The following is a 23,662-nucleotide window of genomic DNA, read 5'->3' on the forward strand; positions in this document are numbered from 1 at the left end:
ACCCCAACCAACCCTGGTGATCAACGGGTGAAAGGTGTCATAGCCAGATCGCCCTCACATCCGGAGTCTGGGGATCCTAATCTAAGGGATGACTGAGGACGGACGCTATGATGCAGAGAAGAAAGAATCAGAGCTAGGCTAGTCTTCTCTGCTCAACTTTTAGCATCACAGTGTTCATTGGCTATGGAATTTAAAAACTCAAACAATGTCCTATTATGTCTTCAAAGTTACCGAAAAAATCTTAGGTAACTACACAGAGAGCAACATTAGGAGTCTGAGCAAATTATTGGGGAAAATAGTAGGTACTGCAATAGCCTGGGTGGGTCATGCTCTCAAAAGCTATCATCCATGTTTGTTTAGACATAGCACAAAATGTTCGGGTATCAAAAAAGAACATTTAAATTTGGGGAGAAAAGCTGAACTCTTTAAGAAGCTGGCCCCATCTTTTAAACTGAAATGGTTCCTTAAGACTTCCTAAAGCACGATGCTCAGTGTTTTGTATTGGAGTCCAGAACTCCATTAAGTATGTCATTTCTTATGATAATAAAATTAGTTTATGCTCCATAAACTAATATTTTATCCAAGGGTTACATTAAAAAATACGTTATAGCATTAGCTACTGTGAGATTGTCCCTTTGAAGTGGGCATTGCAGAACTCACAGCCACAGCATAGGCCTGGTTGCTGGGCACAGGGTGAAATTGCCATAGCAACCCAGTCACTAGTGCTGCTCTGAAATGCCCCATTCGGGTAGCAAGTGATCCACATGAAGACTGTGCTTGGACACCTGCCTCTTACCGCAGCCTTTGCCCAGGGGCGGGCAGGACTTGGCTTTCTCTTCTTCTGAATTGGAAGAAACACACACATACACACAAATGTATATGTATTTACACATCTACTTATATGTGTATGCTTGTTATTACTTATATCTTACTACTTACGTGCATATTGTTATCAACCAATGCTTTCATCTTAGCTGGGAGGAAAAAAAGGGGGTAAAGTATTACAAATAACCTTGCCCCGAGTGTTAATTGGAAGTGGAAGTTTCCTTTGTGTTCATCACGTTAAAACTGTCACTGTATATAATTTTAGGAAGTTTCTGTTTTCCCCTAATAAAATACAACTTGCTAAAATTGCAGTGAAAGGGTTAAAATTTCTTGCTTTTATTTTACAGTCATGTTCTAGGTCACATCTATTCATTGCACACTATTAAAATTTTCTATACAGCATGCAATTAAAACCATTCACCATAAGATATAAATTGCATACTTTATAGGCATGTTCTAGTAAGGGTGTTTCAGCACATGTGTAAGGTCTTTAATATAAATAATAGCAAATAGTAGAATTGCCAAGACTGAATAAACAAAAAATAAAGATTTCACAACACAGTGAAATGGAAGAAAAAAAAATCCAAGTGTAGAACCTAAAAACTTCAAGAATTCAATTGTCTGTAAGTTAGGAGAAGAACAGAAACAAACTGGGTTTATATACAGCAGTTTAGCCCAAATCCATAAGCTGGTGGAATTCTATCTTTCTATTCCAGAAAGGAAATAGAAGCAGCAACTAAAATCCGAATTTTAGAGCTCTGACCCAACTGTGTATGACAAGTGCAGTGGAGATTACATGGGCTATGTTAACCCGGGTGGCTGAAGACTTAAAGGCAATGAAAATAAGCATGAATCAATTGTGAATACTAACAAACAAAGAAGAAGAGAAAGCACATAATTCAGGATAATTGATATTCTGTTACAACTCTGTGGCAACTACTCTCTTGAGAAGTATCATATTGGCTCAGTGAAAAAGGCTTCATGTATTACATGGATCCTTATCAATTTTCTACTTTCATTTACTCAGCCCTGAGGCCAGCCTGATACTGAAAAGAAAAATTGTTAGCTTCTGCTATTGAAATAGGTTCCTCTGAGAAGGAAATCAAATAAATAATTGACTTATATTCCAGAATTATTCATCTTCATTGGCAGACAGCTATATTAAGAGAGAAGCCTCCATGCTTGCAAAGGCAACACACCCACTGACTTAAATAAGGAATTATGGAATGAAGTCAAACAGACTCTCCAAATTGTAAGCATCATTTGCTAAAATTTAAACAAACCCCACACAACTTCCTTCTGAAAATGTTCGCTCTGCTAATGAGAGCTGAGCTTAAGATGATTATGTTACTTGGAGAATAACAAACGGTATGATGTGTATACTAAATGTGTAAAGTACTTCTTCTTACAGAAAATTGACTTATCTTTATGACTTCCTCAAGTCTCCTATTCACAAAGTTTTGCAAATAAACACTCTATCAGTACATCTTGCCAAATTTCAATTACTCATATTTAGTAGGATGAGTAGCTATCAATCTCACAAAACAAATTTTCACTGATCATTTCCTGGGCTTAATGCCTTGTATTATATAGTTCAGAAAAAAGAAAGTTTTATAAAATATGAACCATACTATGTTATTCTATTTGAAGAGATAAAGCTTTCATATATATGTATATATATGATGAATAACTCATAAATAGCATCATGTAGATCTATAAATGATTTTTTACATCTCAAAATGGTTGAATATTGATACTCTCATATTGATTAACCTGATACAGATGTTATGATTTGTGCCTAGATGTCTCTCCAAAGCCTCATGTGGTCAGTCACAGGCTGTTTTGGAGGTAGCTGAATCTAGTGCGTAGGCCCGAGGGCACTAGGATTAAGGGTGTGAGCGCTACCCGCCCTAAGTAGCTGAATAAGATAAAATGGGCGGGGAGAGGCCTCTTAGTGCTTTTGCTGTCTTCTGCTACTGCTGCCAGGAACTGTGGCCTCTCTGCCAACCTGTGTTGGAGCCAGCATTTATGGACAGAAACCTGTAAGAACTGTAAGTCAAATAAATCTTTTCTCCCTTAACTTTGGGTGTTGGGTATTTTGTCTCAGCAAGGAGAGAAAAGTAACTAACCCAACACATGTATAATTAACATATACGAGTGTAATCAAATAATAGAAACAAGGACATGCTTACTTATGCCTTGAGGTTTTATAGAAAGATGCAGTTACAACACTGCATTTGAGCTATTCCCTTAGGAATGTTAATCTTAGCTGTTGAAAAGACAGTTTTGTGTTTGTTTCTTCTTTGTAAGAAGATTTTCGGTCTATGTCTTATACTGTTTTGAAGATAATGATACACAGTGTATTAACTGTTGTCTTCTTAATATTTTGTTAGGAAATTTTGTTTCATTTTTTTTTTAATAAAAGAATGAGTAGGATTTTTGACAGAGTGGGATGGGGAAAAGTTGGTACAATTCAGCTGATACATAGACAATGAAAAGTTATTAAATACTCAATACCAAGGTAAGTACGGATCTAGAAGAGCCTGGTATGGCAGAGCATGGCTGTAATCCCAGCACTCTGGGGAGCTGAGGCAGAAAGATCCAAGTTCAAGACCAGCTTGAGCAACTCAGAGACTTAGTGAGTACTCGTCTCAAAATAAAAAAATAAAAATGAGGTTTGAGATGTAGATCTGGGATTAATCCCCTGTGCTAGAAAGAAAGAAAAGAGGGAAGGGAAGAGAAGGGAAAGGAAAGAGAAAGGGAACAGGGTCGGGGGAGGGAAGGGAAAGGAAGCTCCACAGAACTTACTCTCTACCTTACAACGCTTAGCCTGAAGAGGAGAGCTAAATGGGAAAAAGAGACAAGATCCCTGTCTCTTTCAAGTGTTAAAGTTTAATGAGAGACTAGAATGTGACCAGATTGATTTTTCTAAGGTTCCACACATCATACGTAGGCCCACAAGGCCAAGATAACAGAAAAGCAGTCATACTCAAATTAATGACGAGCATACCGACAGCGCTTTCACCAAATGGCTGCCATGCTTCTCATAAATTAAAACGTTCGTGATTCCAAGAGCAAACTGTAATGGAAAGTGTTTGTATCTTTTCATAAAATTTATATAAATCTTCCCTAATTTCCCTTGAAAATGCATGACCAGCAATTCTAAATCAACTTTTGGCATGACAGTAAGGTCTCATCATATTTTAATAAAATCTCTGTGAAAAAGAGTCACGGCCCCTACGGTGGAATTTTCCTACGACTTCCACATGCCAAGATGTGCTTACTCTGGTTTGAAGGTTCACGTCCCCAGAATACCCACACTGAAATGACACAGGTGGTGACATCAGTAGGTGAGGCCTCCAGAGAAGACACTAATAATTCTTTTTGGACACATATAAGAGGAAAACAAGTCATCTATCATATGAAGTATGTGCTAAGGAAGAGACTACTAGGTTAAGGCTAGAAAGTTGGATGAAAAACTTCTATCCTGAAAACTTTGAAAAGTCTTATTAGAAGTATATGCTTTATTCCTTGGACAAGGGTAGGCCATTCTAGCTTTTTAAGAAGTAGAATGACCATAATTTGGTCTATAAACATCTGGAGAATGGACCACTGAGGACAAGGCCAAAGTTTAGTAGGCATATGGTGCCACTCAAATAATCTAGGAGCTATATAATGACCATGTTTACTCAGGGAGTAGCGGCAGGAATTCAAACAGAAGGATAATTTGAGGAGAAATTGGCAGAACTTCCTGATCACTTTGGTATTCGGAGTGAAGGGTAAAGGTGCAATTTCTACTTTTGGTGCCATGATGGAAAGCAGGAGTATCAGAGACAGGTACATAGGAGAAGAAAATATTTCACTCTTTGGTGCCACTCTTCCAACAGTTGAGGACTTGAGGAAGCGCGTTACATCAGGGAAGGCTATGCTGTGAGGCTGAGCAACAGCAGCCCACATAACTCTGTCCCCAGTAATCATTTCTCACCATCACCAATCTCTTGTATATTTTCCTTTCAAGACCCACCTTATCCGAATCAGCCACATTATGAGTAAACGGCAAGAAGGAAAGATAAACAACCCTATGCACAAGGTCAAGCTACTGTTGTAAAGAAATGCCAAGGCTTACATGTAGAAAACTGCCAGAGGCGAGGAAAGGACATGAAAACATGGCAGGAGTGTGTTTAGGTGGCACTTCGAACCAGACTTTCTCTTGCTAATAAAGATCATGGGCTTCTGTTAGCCTGATGCTCAGACGCTACGGCAGAAAGTGAGGAGACATGGTACACAGGTCTAAACCAAGGTTTTGAAGCAATGAGAAGTCCTGGGTTCACATCTTGTCCAAGTCACCTTCTCATGTGTGATCTGGGACAAATTAGTCCTTTTTTCAGATAAGCCCCAGTTTCCTCGTTTACAAAAGCAGAACCTCAGAAGTCTCACAAGGTTGTTGTGATCCCTAAACGCCAAGATACATGTAAGGTGCTCATCACAGAGCTATAAACCCTTTGCGTTGTTGTGCTGGTCTTGTTGATATTTTCTGCTAATTTAAGAATAATTAAAGATGAAAGGAGAAAACCTCCAGGATTATTAACATTTCAAAACAAGCTTGGCTTTCTAAACTCCCCTTGCTTCTTCATGGAGGAAAAAACATTTGCTTGGAGATGGTGGATCTTAGGTGCCATGGAAACAAGAGTTGAACAGACTTCATGTAAACAGAAAGCAAGCAGCTGAGTCTGAATTTTTCTTGAAAATGTAACCATAAAAATTTGAGCAGATCAAGATTTCTACAGAATGTTGAAGGCAACACAGTTCTGTATTACTATACTAGCAAATCAAGAGCTTTCAAATAGTGAAAATTTATAACCATTGAGTATATGCTGCCCCACTTTTCTGTTTCTTATATCACACACACACACACACACACACACACACACACGCAAACATACACACATGCAAGAAATCCAAATGCCGTTTAAATGACGGGAAGGCAGAGAGTACCATCACCACGACTGTTCTCTAATCAGTGTATCTCGTTATGATCAATGGTACAACTGTGCTTGGTGAGTACAAATAATCATTTATTTCATACCTCAGAGTAAGAGAGCCTATTTAATGGCTTCACAGTTTAAAAGGTGAATTTTTAAAAGGCAAAATTTTTTTTTCAGTCTTAATGTTTTGTGGTGATTTTTCATTGTGATAGTATGTGTGATAGAGATTTTATTGAACGCATCTGATTTTTCTTGGTTGGAAAAGAATCTGACACTAAATAGGCCTCTGAGTATCATTGTAAAGCAGAAGGATCCTCAGAAGTCAACTTCTTTGGAGTGACTTTTGTCTGTCCTGTCATCTGAGAACCAACTTCAATTTTTTTAAATGCCAAGAACATTTCTCTGACTTGTAATATATTCCAAGAACTTAATGTGTTCCAATATTTCTTGCTATTAAAAATCACCAAGGGCCAGGGATTTAGCTCAGTGGTGTTGATGCCTGCCTCACAAGCACAAGGTCCTGAGTTTGATCCCTGGTACCAAAAAAAAAACAAAAGTCACCAAGGACCCAGTAATATTACAGCCACCTTGTGTGAAGTGGACAGCTGAAGATCAATGTCTCAGATGAATCAATTTTTATGGAAAGCAAAAACCAAAACAAATGATTGTATTTCAGGTCCATTCACAATGATTCTGATCTCACAGGAAGGCAAAAAGCTGTAATACAAAAGACCTACAAATTTCTCCACAGTATCTGTCCAGATTGGAGATTTGTGATAGCAGCAAACAGATGCAATAAAGTCGTGTGGACTTTATTTTTTTCAGGTTTCATTATTTATTATGAAAACGATACATTCTTGGCATTGAAAAAAGAAATCCAGCAATAAAAGTCTCTCTATATCAACCAGGATTCTAAGCTGTCAACTTCTTGCTGCGTATTTCTCCTGAAAAGTTTAATGCATACACAAATATATATACATATTCTTTCTTTACACAATGGTACTATGTCATATGTAGTATTTTTTTAATTTGCTTTTCCTGAAAAATTTTATCTGAGAGATGTTCCCATAGCTTCACACATGCAGCAACATCACTGGTTCAAAAAGCACCACGGTTTTTCACCCTGGGAATGAACAGTGCCTGACAGACTTGGAATGAGGGTTGTGCACATTTGGACTTTTATTTTTAGACAGTTCCTGTATGGACATTACTTGGGGAGAAAATAGACACACACACACACACACACACACACACACACACGGAGGGAGAGAGAGAAAGAGAGAGGGGAAGAGGGAGAGTGGGAGAGAGAGACAGAGTGCCCGAAAGTATACACATCAGAGCCAGGCGCCATGGCACACGCTTATAATCCCAGCACTCAGGAGGCTGAGGCAGGAGGATCGCTGTGAGTTCGAGACCAGCCTGGGCCACATAGTGAGTTCCAGGTCAGTCTCAACTACATAGTGAGACCCTGTCTCAAAAAACAAAACAAAACAAAACAAAAGTATATGCATTGGGAAAAGAAAAACTTGTATAAATAATTTAATACTAAATTTACTGAGACATCATGAGATTAATACAAGTTACCTTTGGCCTCTACAATTACAAGAGGTGCTCAAAGTGGTGGCTGTTAGCTTCCAGACATTTATTAGTACAGTGAACTGCTGAAGTGTGTGTATCTTTCAAATTGGCCTTCAAAAATATTGTATCAATTTTTACCTCCACCAACAAAATATGCCTTCACCTATACCTCTATGTTCAAACTCTGCTCAGTTTTCTATTCAGTTGCTGGTCTTTTTCCTAAATATAGGTGAAAAGGTTTTCATATGTTAATTAACTTAACCCTCTGACTAATATCTTTCCACAGGTATTAATGCCAGTTGCATTTAAATCTGTTCCTTGGCTCTGTGACATTCTCAGTTCGAATATTCAAATTTAATAGTGTTTCCCTATAAATCTTCCAGATTTTGTGTCTTATTTTAAAAGGCGTGGCTTACCATTGAAACCAACTCACCACTCAACAAAGTACCAAAATTGTCTCCTAGTGAAGATGACTTTAAGCCCTAACATCTAGAACTTATTTTAAGAATGAGAGAGATTCCAAACTGTCATTTTTCCCTCCCTTATTTCCTCCCTCTCTCCCTTCACTCTCTGTTTCTTTCTGACTGCCTACCTTGTCTCAACCCAGGCACTGAATCAACTCTTTTCCGTATTGTTGAAAACTTATCTATATCACATTCTGAAAGCCTTACAGCATTTAAGTATTTTTATCTAATCTATTTTAAGCCATTAATTTAGGTGTTTTTTTCCTTTGCTGAGATCAAATTCTTTTAGCTTCTTTAGCTCTATAATATATTTGTGAAGAGTTGGGTTCCTTCATTACTCTTTCAGGATTTTCCAACCTATTTTCACAAATTATTTTGCACACAAAGTTGATGACCTTATAAATCCATTTATAAATAGCAGACATTTCAAAAAATTTCATGCTTGCCATTTAAAACAATACACATATTTTTATATGTGCCAGCCATGGTTTTGGTTTGTATGGGGACTTTTTTTCTTGCTTTGAGTGAAATTTAAAAGTTTTCTTTGCAAAGTTGGGGAGGAACTCAGTGGCAGAGTGCTGGCCTAGCGTGTGTGAGATCCTGGCTTTGCTCCCCAGTGTGCAAACATGCAGAGTGCAGAAACACGAACATGCACATACCCACTCTTTTTAAAATTTTGTGATTTTTATTGTTAAATTTATATCTATATTTTTCTTTACATTGATGTTCTGAGATCATTTCTTATATTTTAATTTGAATTGGCTATCTTACATAAAAAAGTTGTGAGATTTTTCAGCTATTTTCCTGTGTGCTCCATGAGTTTTTTGATCGTCTCCTTTGAGACTGACTGCATACATTTTTCAGATATATAGAATTATACCCTGTGTCATTCACACTAGCATCCCACTTTCATCATAACGTTCAACCTTTTAAATTATTTGTGTTTTCTAAGAGTACTGGTCAGTGGGTTAGAACAATGCCGAATAATATTAGCATCCATGGATGTATTTACCATTTCCCTGATCAGAGTTGATACCTGAGTTTGGTGTGCACACATCAGGATTGCTCGCTGGCTTTCTTAGAAATTTCAGATGTAAGCCAGCAGAAACTGTGTTGCACTTGACTCTGTCGCTGAATCTGCAGAGAACCAAGCCAGCCCTGGGTCTCCCCAATCCGCCCTTACTTCCTGCCTGCTCATCCTGAATTTGAATATGTCTGCTATATATTTGTTTACAGTAACTTTGAAAGGTATTTTCAATTATTGGTGTATGAAATATTGATTGTGTAGAAAAATAGAAAGCAAAGATTTTATAGAAGGAAAATATGTGATGGTGTGTGTGTGTGTGTATGTGTGTTGTGTGTGTGATCAACACATCCTGAGGTTGGCAGAAGTGCTGAATATCAGAGTGTGGTTTTACCTATAATCTCCCAATACTGGCATTCTCATTAGTTTAGTAAAGAGAAGCTTGAACATGTTGTGACTTTCATTTTAGTTCTCATGATATCTTTCTTTCTCTTCTTATCATTAAATGCTTATGCCTTTGAAATTTTTACAAATAAATGAGCTGAAATAAATAAAACAATTCACTTGAGATTTTGAAGACATCTGGTGGAGCTATTTTCAGAGTAATTAGACCAAGAGGTACTCAATTCCCTGAAGAAAGCTACCCTACCCTGGACCCCCATTTCTGCAGTCAGCAGCTTACACACAGTGAACATATTGATTGTTAAACCAACAAGCAATCACGCAGAGTTGCCACCTGATATCGTACGACCATTTATGTTATATAAGTACATGTCCCGCATACGTCGCCTCTTCTCAGTCATGGGTCAGCCTGTGCTCATTTTCAGTTAATTCAACACTTGGGTGGGGGAGTAAAAGGGATCGAGATGGGACATGCATGTGAGGCAGTGATGAATACCCCGTGGAACATCGCATGATGACTTTATCCATTACGCACTGCAAGCCCATACTGACATAAACAATAAAAAAGAAACTCGTGTGGAAATTCTCCTAAGTGAAGCACTAATACTTCAAATGTATTTCTTATAAAATCATAGAGCTGGAAGGGATCTGAACATCTAAAGAGTTATTCTCCCCAGTGGAGACCAAGAAAACTTAGAACCACAACAAAAAGGTCTGCTATAACTAACCAATTTAAGAACTCTGGGAGATTCTACTAATGTCTTTCTTATTTTTTATTTTTTTGGTACCGAGGATCAAACTTGGGTCCTTGCACTTGGCAAGGCAGGAGGCAGAACCACTGAGCTAAATCCCTGGCCCTATACTCCTGTCTTAAACCAAACTGCTACCCAGAACATCTCTGCACTGTCAGCCTGAATCCCACAAGTTATTAACAATCGACTCTACTTTCTATGCCTTTAAGTATTTTACTGCTATTAGCAGAACAATGAAATCAGAAGTTGTAACCATGATGGGTCAGTGATCAAGACCCACCCACAAAGATAGCTACCTTCCCCTTAACGGCTCCCAGACCTCACATCATCACTCCTCCTTCACTCTCAACTGAGAATCAGATGAGTGTCAGGAAGTGAGGATTTGTCTGCACGTGTAAGCTAGGGATACAGGATACTTTCAATCTAAAAAATGTCAAAATTCTTTAAGAACTATAAGGGGGAATGATGTATATAGTTTAATGTTTCACAGTAAAGTCAACAAGCAAAATTTATTCTTCGTTGAACGTGCTCCCCAGATCGCGGGTTGTCTATACGTGATGACCATACCAAAGGAATTCAAGGACATCTTTTATGGGGACACTTAGCATGTTTAGTTCAGTCTATTCCTTCACATTTTTTTTATCTTTTCAAGAACAAATCATGCTTTAATTTCACGTAGTCCAGTAGAAAGCAAGTCAAGATTTATGCATCGTGTTTTACTTTGGAATGCACGGATTAAGATCATCAGATCCTAACTAAAATCATTTTGCCAAAGGATATTTTCAGTCAGTTTCACTAACTGAAATACCAGTATGACAAGAGGCAGAAGTAATAAGTAGATCTTGTACTTCAGTCTGAATGCCACGGCATACTCACCAGAGGTTTCATCGACTCTCTCGTCTACAATGTGGTCCTTCTGGTGAACCCATTCACTGTTGCACTTGAAGTATATCTGGGTTGCTGGGCTGGCTTTACAATACAGGTTCACAGGCTTATTCTTCACAATGTAAGCTTCTTCGGGCTCAATGAGGAAGTGTGGCAGAGGCTCAGGTGGATCCGATGGAAAGGTTTCTGGAAGTTCATGAAAAAAGTCGTCATCTAGTAAACAAAAAGAAAATGAAAAGAGTCAGAACATATTAACTTCCCTTTTATATGTAATCCATTTAAAATAATGATTGGTTGTAGGGGAAGTGGGAAGGGTAGGGGAAAGGAAATAAGGGAAAACAAAAAAATCCATGAGAAAATGAAAAATATGGAAATAAAGTATTTGTAAATAGGGAAGGGAGGAGGGGGGTGAAGGGAGCGCAGGGATAAGGGGAAAAATGAGAAGCAAGACCTGTGACGTAAAGGCACAAGATCCCAATGATGAATGTAACTGTACTGTATACCTAAAATGTACCAATAAACTCAATGAGAAAAAAATAAAATAATGAATTGTAAATGAACCAATTAAATGACTTAAATGTCTGTTACATGTTATATATAATGACTAGTTGCTTAATTAAGGATCTAGATTATTACTATTCTCACACATGCAAAACTTAACATCAGGGTAAATAAGTTATTTTAAAATCACAGGTAGCAAATAGCAAAACAAGAATAAAAATTCAAAAACTGTGACCTGATAATTAATACACTTCCCAAAGTCACTCATACGAGTTGAAAGAAGCAAAAGCAAGAGAATTAGAAAAAGCTGCTTGAAAAACATGAGGCTTATAGGAAAAACTTTTGATTTTTTGCAAGAAGTTAAGTAGAAATACTAGAAAAATGAACTAAAGATCTTGAGATTCAGATTTGAATTTATCATTGTCAAAAGTTGCCACACTGTGAAATATTCATTAAGCAAAACATATGTATTCATCGAGGTCTGAATTATTCTAAGCACTGGAAATAGAGATATGACAACATGAAGGCAATCAGTACTAGGGTCACAGCAGGACTGAGGAAGGAGAGGCTGTTTGGTTTGGTTTCGAAACTACACTCACAGTGGCATATGGTGTGATGTGACTAGTAAAACCTATTCTTGCTAGAAGGTTACTGAACATTACTGCAAAGAGCATAATTATTTTCTTAGCCAACAGAATTATCATGCATAGTGCTTTGATCCTGATGTGTCAACTCCACTGAATAAGCCTAACCTAAAAATCATCTGAGAGATTTGAACATTTGTATATTTTAAACTTGATTCCAAATATATGTATGTGTGTATATATATCTATATATCTATATGTATATGTAGATATATATACATATATCTATATATACACACAGAACTACCTTTTTTATAAAACCTGCTATCATGTTTTACAGAAGTTAGGGAAAAAGCCTTTCTAATACACTATAAATAAGTAAACCTGATCATTATTTTAATTATCTCCAATGAGGGATAGAGAAAAACATAACTATTATTAATTATGTAAATAGGCTGATACGCAGGATTAAAACTTCAGGTTAAACTTAAAACATTTTACAAGTTCTTTAAAAGTACATAAATGGGGGCCAGGGATTAGCTCAGTGGTTCCGCCACCTGCCTCGCAAGGTCCCGAGTTCGATCCCCGGTACTAAAAAAATAAAAGCTAAACAAAAAACTCCATAAATGTATTCAGTAGCAAAGGTATGGAATTGGTGCCTAAAAACCAGTTACTCACATGCTACCTTTACTGCATTCACCACTCATCCAGGAGTTGGCCCATTTTGGAGACAGACGCTGGTGAAGTGAACATCTGTCCATTAAGAAACCTGGCCAGGACCTTTTCCATCTAGGTCACAGGATGGCTGTCAAACTGTAATGCTATTCAGCAGCTGTCGATCTGTTTTGCAGTAAAGATTGGCTTCACTTGCATCAGGGACCAAAGTAGCCTTCAGAGCTGCCCCGTAACTGTCACTTCCAACCCTGGCATGTAAATGATCTCTCCTGCCACTGGCTTCCTTTCTCACTTTACCTCCTTGATTTGCTTTCTTCTGGAAGGACAACAGGTCTAGTTTTTTTCCACTGCTGAACAACAATGACCCAAATGGTCAGGTCCTAACGCATAACCTCGTTTCTATCAATTCCAGCTCTGCTAGTCAATGTGTAAGAACACACAGCTCAGGAGGGCAAAGGGTGGAGAAGCTGGACTACTGTCACACCTATCACGACAAAACTGATCTTCCTTCCTTCTGAAGCACTCACTATTGTATGTGGTGATGCACAGCACTGGTGATCAATAAAGCTCCTTAAAATGCAAGACCAATCTGCTACAGAAGACCATCTACTGCTTTTAATTGTTACCATCCATGAACCAAGTGAAATGGCAAACTAGATGTTAGTTTTCTTTTGGTGTATGTTTCTATGTACAAAAATGTGTTACTGAGTATACTTAATAACTATACATTGGTTTCAGCCTGCAAAGTAGGAAAAGTCTCATATTCAGCCATTAAGTGAAATTTATTCCTGTTCCTGAAACAGGTATGATTAAAAGACACCTGATATTTTATTCAATAACACAGCACAAGTGTGTGTAGCTCTACGCCCTGGGAAAGGCCTCATGAAGACACTAAACCTTGACTTCCCTGAATTACACATATCTGTGTCGTCATCTGATTATTTTACTATAAACAACTGCGGAGACCATGTGAGATGAACAAGTCACACACACACTTCCAAATCAAAAGGTGCTCTATTAAATGCTGGGAGTAAGGTTATTAATTTAATAATATATTTTTAAAAGTATGAGCAAGCTAACTTTGCATTTTCTTAATTTTGAGTTTGAAGACAAAATGATCACTACAAAGATAATGTATGATTTTATGCTTCACACATTACTGATTTTTCGAGATACCGGTTAACACGTAAGATGAAACTTATTGAGAAATAATTACTATCATTATAAAAGCATGAAATTGTCACAAAGAAACACATTACTTATTTATCTAAGACGCACCAATAAGAAAGGAAATACTTTTTATTCATGTGATAGATACAGTTTTGTTTACCTGCCATTCTACATTCTGTAGAACTCTTCGAATGTTGCTCTAGAAAGCTACTTGAAACAGGAACAGCACAGTAGCCCATTGGTGTTTCTTACAATGGTCATGCAGTAAATTCCGGTCAATGAACTAGATGAAGTCGTATTACTCATCATTTGTAGTACTATAATTGACATGACATTTGCAAAGAAAATCCAAGACCCAGAGGTAGGGCAGTTGTACGGTGGAATAAATATAATATTGTGGAAGTGGGCTCACAGGCTGCCATGAAATTCTTGCCTTTTCCACTTGGAGTGCGTATGTAGAAACTCTTCTCTAACCAGCCAAGTTGGTCCAGAGAAGAACTCCCCACACCATGCTCAGCATGCTAAGAGAACATTCCATTCAGTTCTTGCTTTATGAAAATGTCACATGTTGACACTAATTTTCAGAAAGTGACATTTTAGAAATTTTGTCTTAAAGTTTTCTTTTTTTACTGTATCTGTGTGTATTTAATGATAAAATAATGATCAGCTGCAAATGCCATGTATTCCAGATGGGCATTTATAAGCTCTAGACTATGCATTTCTTCTAACGTAAGTGGAGGAGTTTAATTTGTAGGTATAGCAGACAGTTTGATGCAAGCACTGCCAATTTTTCAAAATCTAGAAGTATACAACGAATGTCCCACACTACAGTAAAAACTCCCTGAAGGCAGGGACTGTGTTGTTTTCCATTTTGATCTTCCTGAGTCTACTATAGTACAAGGCATATTTTAAGAGGTCAACCAAAATCTTATAAAAACATTAATATTAATCTTATAAAAGCAATTTTCATCATTTGTAAAATATTCATGAGGAATCTTGGAGCTTATAGTGCCTCAAATTCATTTACAATTGGAGATAACTACAGGTATATCACAAACAAGAGTGGGTATAAAATTTGTGTGGCCCAGTGTAAAATGAAAAGTCAGGGATTCTTGTTAAAAAATTATTAAGAATTCTGAAATGGGGACATGTTAACATTAAGATCAAGCACTAATCCTATGGAACGGTGCAGGTCATATAGCCACGAAGCTGGCCCTATCTACCCACGTCAAAAAACAGAGCGTTTCACTTTATGAAGTCTGACAAATGAAATCACATCCTTATTCGTGGATATTCACTCGAGGACATATGTGGTGCTCCCCAGATTTTTAATTGTGATTGGATGTGATCCAGAAGACACAATTTTTTTTCAGGCTGAGAAACTTAGGCTCCAGCCGGTTTTCTACGCAAGTGTGTTTGCAGTGGTGTGCAGGTGAAGGTGTGTGATTTTATCTGTTCCTGGCCTTTTATGTGGCTGTACTCCAGTGCGCACCATGGGCCTGAGCCAAGATAAGTAAAATTGCAGCCATGCAGATACTAAGTCTTTTAGGGCCCCTGGATGACGGTTCAGAACTTGGAGATAAGAATGTATGAGTAACCTTGAGTGGAGTCCTATCATTTTATCATATAAACAAACCACTTTTCTGATACTATTAAAGTCATGCTGCAAAACCTGAAGCTATATAAAAACAATTTTAGCTTTTTTTTCCCACAGGGAGATCCGTGAATGTGTTCTCTTACCACTTTATTTCTTAATATAAATATCTGAAGAGATGATAGCAGAGGGATAATAGGAACTCAATTTGTGCATAACTTCAGATGGTGAACTTATTTCTGGCACAATATCACCGTTATCTTAAACTGTTATATTTTATAAAAAAATGCATATGTTATCTGCCGATATTGATTGCATTTCTCTATTTGGACCAAATGAATTAAATAATTAAACTGCAAAACAGGTTTTCTACAAGCAGTTTGTTCAAATTAACAAGGTAGAGTTTCCAAACTTGCTTTTTTTCTGTATACTGACTCAGTATCAACTTCAAGCCCTAATTGGCTTTTCTGATGTAGATGTAGCATTATTACTCATTTTTTTCTCTTCGAACATTTGGCTAAGTTTTTTACTTCTGAGTATTACTCAACAATGACATTCCAACTGTAGTGCCATTTTTATCTTGGTATCAGTAAATCTCAGTATTTCCTTTTCTCTTATCTCCTACAGGCATTTGCTTTTTCACTTTTATACAAGAAAAGAAAGCTTTGCACCATGTATTATTTTTATAGTCTTTCATTCTACCTAATTCTTGACAAGAAAATATTATGCTATGAACATCAATCTAGGAAGCAACTTTTATTGCTATATATCAAGCCTTAATTTTCATCAATTTAATACATAAGATTCTACATTTCTGAATCATAAGACTTAAAGTATTATTGCTTATATCATAAAATATAGGACCATTATCTCTTTGTCTGAGACTTGAAGCGTATTCTTCTGAAATGGAATTTACTTCCAAATGATTCAAGAGCAATTTAAAATGAATGACTGCAAAACTAATTTTATCTGCATTTGGCTACCCATCCATCAGAGAGATAATTCATGATATATTACAACAAAAGGCAGCTGGAATTAACTATTAGAATGAGAGTCCAGCTTATTTTTAATATTTTGATTAAAATATTCTCCAGACAAGAAAGACTATGGTCAATATTTCAAGAAACATATTACTGACTTCATCATTTAAATTCAAGTAGTTGAATACATAAAGCCTTAAATGCACTGCAATTTAGAAGTACTGAATGAATTCTAACTTCAACAGAAAAAAAAAACAACTCTTTTTTACTTTAACAAAATGCTTGCCAAACATGCTGAAGTATTACTAATAGTGATCTAAAGCTAACCTGGTATTTGACATGCAGTTATCTTGGAAACAGAGGCTCCAGTTGAAGCCATCACGATCTCTGAATTTTACTGTTGTAGAGTCCTCCATTTCTTCTGAGTACCTTCTCTACCTCTGCCACTTTTTCTTTTAGAAAAACGTTCAAAATCACTTTTATTCTTTTCTTCCAATAAATTAATAAATATAACATAAAGCTAGATAGTAGTTTTTTCGCCTCACACATCAGCTTAAAAATATTAAATTACGAAGAACTGAAGAAATGTTTGTTAGCATATACTGTCCAGATTATAAAGGGTACTAACATTATAAGTAATAATTTAAACTTTGCACACCTCCAAATAGGCTATTTCACTTCATAGAATCCATTCTATAGAGATAACATAAAAATGTAAACACTTATCTACCAAGGTACTCACTGTGGCATTATTTATTTTGACTGAAACTATGCCTTTCCTCTCAATGGAGTCTTTGGCATATGAACAGAAATCATGAAAAGGTATTAAGTGTGTGATAATCTGAATTTATAATAGTACTTAGTCTATTAGTCTGGCTAGGTAGTGATTATAATTAATTTATAATCCATTAGTATTTGATTTTCACTTTAAAGTGCTTAATATTAGGATGTCAGAAATACACAGAGTTTTACATAGTGAATGATAGAAAAGTTTTTCTATCAATGGGCAGAGTTACAAATGTTGTAACTCTCAGAGATTGGAATAAAAAATTCAGAGAGGGCTGGGAATCTAGCGCAAGGTGCCAAGTTTGATCCCTGCTACAGAAAAATAAATAAATCAGAGAAAAATTTTATAAAAATTAAACAATTACTGACAAGTAAATAAGATCTTTTAACTGACATTTACCAGTTAAGTCATAACAATGATTCATAGCACAGAAGGTTCTAACAAAGAAGTAAAAATTCAGTATTATAATAGAGTCACATGACACGCATTGGTCTCCTCCCTAGAAAACTCACTGTAGCTCTTAACTGCATATTTGAACTTGGCCAGCCTCTGGTCCCCAGATATTCAATCAGTCCCTGATGGAGATGCTGGAATTAAGTCCATAACTAGTGACTTTAAGTAAGGGTGATTCTCCTAGGCAATCTGAATGTGTCCCATTCAATCAGTTGAAAGGCCTTAGAGGCAGAAATGTGGAACACTGAGGCTGGATTTCGATTTAATCACTGGAAACTGCAGTGAGACCACCCTGACAGCATCAGACCTCCCTCCACCTCTACCCTGGTCCTCTTTGATACTCTTCTTTTTCATCAGATACCAGTAAAAACGCTTAGCATCTGTATGCCACTCCTGGACCCAAGCCCTCACGGTCCTCTCCCACTTTGTGCACATGGATTGTCCACTGGACAGCAAGTTCAGAGGGGGAAGGACAGTAGTCACTTTATTCATTACCGCGTAACCAATGTCTACTCCAGTGCTTGGCGCAGACCTCAAAGTGTTTTTTCCCTTCTTTCAATTTGTATTTTTTAAAGAGGTTTCACGGAATAAGTTAGTGCTACACAAACATTAGTTTGTTAACTGAAAACCTGCAATTTAGAAGAAATCCTTGTGTAAAGGTAAAACGGAAATAGTCATACTAAAAAGGCGTGTCTTCAATACTTATGGTACAGATCCAGTTCCAGCATTTAAAAAATTATACCTCTTTTCTATGCAAGTTTTGCTGCCATCTATCATGAGATGTGCAGACTTGGACTAAATGTGTTGCCTTGCTAAATAATCAATGTTAAATCTAAAGCAGCAGAATGAGAAACAATACATCTGATGCAAATGCCACTTTAGCCTCTTGGCCCCTTTGACATGAGACTTCACTGAACCACTTTCTCCTTCTGGAAAGTCCTCCTCTCTTGGGAACTGTGCATTAGCACTGCAATGCGGCCTCTTCAAACTCTGTCTTCCTTGGTGCCTGAATACAGCCAGAACTTACTAGAGTTTGCCCTTCGGTTTCTCCCTCGGGCATCTCCTCCCAACAGTGGCCTCAATTATCAGATCATGTCACACACACAGCCTTCCACTCCATTCCCCTACTTCTTATCCCCTCCGAAGCCTTTGTTTTGACCTAGGATGAAATCAGACTCTTTCCCCAGGCCCTCCAGGACCACCGTGTCTGCTGGCTGCTGGCCTCTGCTTCTCATTTCAGAGCCTCCTGTCCTTCTGTCATTGAGCTAGAGAGAGCCTGCTGCCTGTCTGGGTCCACAGCGAACGTGTGCCCACCCCAGAGCGTTTGCTCATCCTCTTCATTCTGCTAAGCAGGACATCCGCTTTCCTTCTTGCCATCTAGGCTTCAGCGCAAGATGCCTCCCGGACAGAAAGAGATTCGCGGTCACTAATCTCAAGTTCATACTTCCTTCCAAGAACACTGTGATTTCTTTTCACCTGTCCAATGAGCTTGCTTACTAAATTAGTTCTTTCCTTTTCCTTCCTATAAAACTCCAAGCTTTTTGACATCGGATTTTGTCCATCCTGCTCAATACTGTGTCCTCAGCACTATCAGATGAACCCATCTTCTCTCTAAAACTAGCTTTACATTTTAACTCAGTTCCCATTTCTGACTATAACATATTTTTCCTTGTTAGCATTTTTGTCTGAATTATTGCAAGATCCTTAATACTCATATGACTTGCCCTAGACTTTCCTCTCTCCATCTCATCTAAACACCACCACTTAGTACTAATATCACAAATTAAGGTAAAATCGAAACGAGTTATGTTTGAAATGTTCAATATTCCACATGTCATGGTCCCATATGTATTTCATTTCTGGCTTATTTACCACCACTCCACCAAAGCCAAATTTGGTGATTCTGTACTACATAAATATAACTTTAAAATTTTTTCCTACATCCATACATTTACTCTGCATGTGATGCCTTAGTCCACATTGAGTCTTCAATGTCTACATCAATGGCATTAGAAAAGTCAACCCAGGGGTCGGGGATGTAGCTCAGTGGTGCCGCCGCCTGCCTCACAAGTTCAAGGTCCCAAATTCGATCCCCAGTACAAAAAAAAAAAAAAAAAAAAGTCATCCCTTCATCTTCCTAAATAAAATCATTCCTTACTAGTCATCTGTAACAATGTATAACATAGTTTGAGATTCTCAATCATTTTTAATGCAGGACGGAACTACTGTAGCCCTAGGAGATTCTACAACTTTGTCTACATTGAAGCCAAGATACCTTCAAGTGATGATTTGCTTGAAGATCTCTGAAGAAAATTAGCATTATCTACATTGATTATGTAGTATGATAAGTTAAATCCTTTGAATGTAATCTATACCTGTCTCTATCACAACTTCAAAGACATTTTTAACAGCATGGTCATCATTCTTAAGTATATGCAAAATGACAGAACAAAGTATCTACAACACAGTTTCAAGGAATTTGAGCTATATACTATTTTTTAAAAAATGAGGATGTGTGAATTGTTTCTTAAAATGTATTCAGAATTTTAAAATAAAGGAAACTGATATCAAATATCAGACATCAGTATGCTAGGCTAAAATAGCCAAAGTTGTAAACATCACTGAATTAAGAGTAATTAAATTTATAATATTGAAAAATAGGAAAAAGTGATACTATGTTGAAAATGAAAACACTTGGTCTATGTAGTATGTGGTAAAGTGTTCTTTCTTAACACACTAAAAATGCTTACATCAGTAGGACCACATGCTTTAAAATATATTTTAAAAGATATAATAACTAAAAACTCAGATTTCATAGAAATTAGAAATTCTGCATAGTGACTATAGTAAATTTCTTCAATTCAGTGAAATGGCTTATTGCTAATACTTATAGAAAATACAATATTGTATAAGTCCATATTATTATAGACAGCTAAGTTAGGTAGAAACATTGTAGACAGACAGGACTAGGACCTCGAGAAAGTCAGGACAAAGGTGAAACACACAACTGTGGCTGGAGACACATCTGTTGGAGACCAGGACTTAAGGTAAAGATGAAACAACTAGGCCTATGTGCCTTCCTCAAAAGACAAATACCAGGCCTAATGAAGTCTAACAAGACATCAGTCACCCCAGTGGGTGACCGGAGACCTCTGGACCCATCATTTCCTTGGAAAGTCTTTGTTCTTTCCATGCACACTTTTACATGACTTGTTTCCCTGCTGGATCACTGTTATGTAAGTGGCATACTTACACCTTTTTGGTTGATCTTGGCTGTGACCCATTGTACCCACATGGGTTTTGCCATATAAAAACTTCCCTGTAAAGTAGAGTCCTTGGCCACTCAACCGGGTCCCCTTCTGCCTCTCAGGAGCTATCCTCTTGATAAATATTTTCCTACTCTTAACTTCTGTTGTTGCTAGACTTCATTTTTCTGTTTTAAAGAACCTGAACTTGGTACATCTGACATCTAACAGGTTGGGAGATACGGTATTTCCATATTTTATCTCCTGATTCAATATGAGAGTTCATGAGCAAAAAAAAAGAAAAAAAGAAAAAAAAAAAAGAAAAACTTCAAAATCATATCTTAAGACTCTCAGAGACTGTCCAAAATTAGAAATCTAACAGTTATCTCTAGCTCTTTCTTTTCCTTCATTTCCAGCATAAAAATGATCAATAAGTACTATATATTATGTGTTCTACATAATTCTTGAATGCCTTCCTTCTGATTCCACTGCTATCATCATTTTTGCTACAACCTTTTGAATGCCTCACAACTGGTCTCCTTTGCCTATTGCTTAAAGGTAAGATTTTACTGTCATTCCTCTGCTTAAAGTCCTATAGCTCCTCCATTCCTGTACAAAAAGTTCCATACATGGTATTCAGTTTTCCCAAACTAAAGTTTGTATTTCATTCTACCCCCAATCTGAGTTTACCTTATAATTTGTCTTACTGATTTTGACCCTGTAATAAAATTACAAATAAGATATTTTGGTAGCTAAAATTTATGTAAGAAATGTAAATGTTGGTATGTAAATATATCTGAATACACGTAAGGATATAAAAATAGAAGTGGGATTGTGTTTAACATGTTGTTTATGCTTTGGCTACTGCCTGTTATAGTAGATTCTCTGCCTCTGTGGAACTATCGGTTACAAGTGAGTGGTTGGTATCACAAGCCAACTATGTGCCAACTACTGTCCCATAATGTTTAGTGCAAGCTAATATTAACCAGTGTTTAAGAGAAAATTACCGCTACACATTTGTAGATTTGGTAATGTTTACCTGACACTCAAATTTCCCCAGATGTTTTATAATAAAAATAAAACACAACTCAATCCTTATTAATGTCATTGCTATCTTTAGCTCTGGTTTTAGAATTCTGGATACATGTGCGTAGTCTTTGGTAGGATCATGGTTTCCATGGGACATGTGATATGAAGTCGCATACAACTCTGCAAGGGGAGGGTTAATTCTGCTTGTTGAGTGACGGTATTGACTATGAGCCATGACCTTCAGATCTTATCCTATCTGATGGAACAAATGACCCTGTTCGAAAATGTATTGTTTTGAAGGACAATAGACCGAGTCCACCGAAGAAGACTCTGAGGGATGAAAGCTCTCCAGCAAAGGACAAGACTGGCTAATGTTTCACATTTTTACCTCCCCTACCACTGGAAATCTGGACACTTGACACAGGGTCAGCAAATTATTAAAGCTTCAAGCAGCAACACTTCCTGCTCCACGTGAGGCCTTACTTTTCCTTGACACATTACTCCTGCAACCCCTGCGGGTGCCTGGCCTTTTTCCCTTGCTTTAACCTCCACAACTAATTAAATCTGGACCAGTCTTTGGTGAAAATAGTTTCCTTCAAAGTTATTCATTCATTGTTCCCCTCTAGGCATTTTCTGTCATTTAGCCCAGTCTGCCATCTTTACATGAAGCTGAAAGAGGTGAGTTGTTTTTATGAGATAAAAAACTCTCGACCTAAATCTACCTCGATGCTTCAGATAAGAGCTAGATTTTAAAGTATGACAAATGCCTCAGCAGTCATGAAATCGTAATTTCTATAAGTTTACAGGCAAACAAAAAGTTCCAAAGACTCTGGTCACACTTAAACTTTTAAGATTTAATATCAGAGGTAACTTTATCTGGGGTCTAATTAAATTCTACGTCAAAAAATGAAAAAAAAAGCTGGTACAGTTGAACCCACTCTCAGGAAGTTTGTTTGGAGAATCACATTGGCCCTCAAAATTAAGCATCATTTTAATATTCTCTATTTAGGTGAAGAAAAAAGTGAGGATTGAAGGAAATAAGGAAATTTGGTACTGCTTAAGTATTTTCTCTGTTGCTATAAAAAGAAGACTTGCTAAATTACCAATTATTCCAGACCTATTTCCACATTTTACAAGCAAACAGAAAATAATGTGTGCACTTGTTTAAATATTTAAAAATAAGGTGTGAAACTTCCTTTTTGGTCAAGGTTGTTTGACTCTGGGGTAAACATGGAATGAGACTTAGTGATTGGCTCCTTCAGCACTCACTCAAAGCTAGACAAAGGTTTTCTCAGTTCAGTAATCGTTACTGACACTGTTTTAAGAGAGTCATTTTCTTTATAAAGAAATTTTTTATATATTACTTAATATCATCTGCTCTTTTTTCACCTACCCTGAGGGATGTGCCTTTTTAAAGCTCTCTGTTTTTCACAGATGTAAAAGGTGTTTCACAGGTTTGTGTGCGTTTTCCAAGACTATCCATATGCTTAATGGACAGGCTACAAAAGGAACCTAAGTGCTTCTGGCTTTGTAGCCTCACTGCTTTTTAAAGGATGTTGTTCCCACAATCAGAGAATTTACTTACGAGGACAATTCTCATATAGTACTACGTTCACCAACAATATTAAAACAACTACAAATGTTTAAAGAGCTTAAGATATATTTCCTCATTTCAATCAAATAGCCCCATAAATAATATCATTATCTTCCTTCTAAAGATGCAAAGATT

The 23,662-nt window shown here is 37.0% G+C and overlaps 1 protein-coding gene across 1 annotated transcript in view; it reads right to left on the bottom strand.

The window, feature by feature from the left end:
• The window catches only part of Unc5c (unc-5 netrin receptor C), a 159,128-nt gene extending 140,977 nt beyond the window's left edge, over window positions 1-18,151 (bottom strand). The window contains exons 1-2 of the mRNA XM_033757760.1: window positions 17,983-18,151; window positions 10,907-11,128 (exon numbers count right to left, since the gene is read on the bottom strand). Of these exons, the coding sequence (XP_033613651.1) occupies window positions 10,907-11,128; window positions 17,983-18,151 (391 nt within the window). The remainder of the gene's footprint in view (window positions 1-10,906; window positions 11,129-17,982) is intronic.
• Between the last annotated feature and the right edge of the window lie 5,511 nt (window positions 18,152-23,662).

This window comes from Fukomys damarensis, unplaced genomic scaffold (assembly GCF_012274545.1).
Source record: "Fukomys damarensis isolate Sample0158 unplaced genomic scaffold, DMR_v1.0_HiC HiC_scaffold_32, whole genome shotgun sequence".
Taxonomy (NCBI): Eukaryota; Metazoa; Chordata; class Mammalia; order Rodentia; family Bathyergidae; genus Fukomys; species Fukomys damarensis.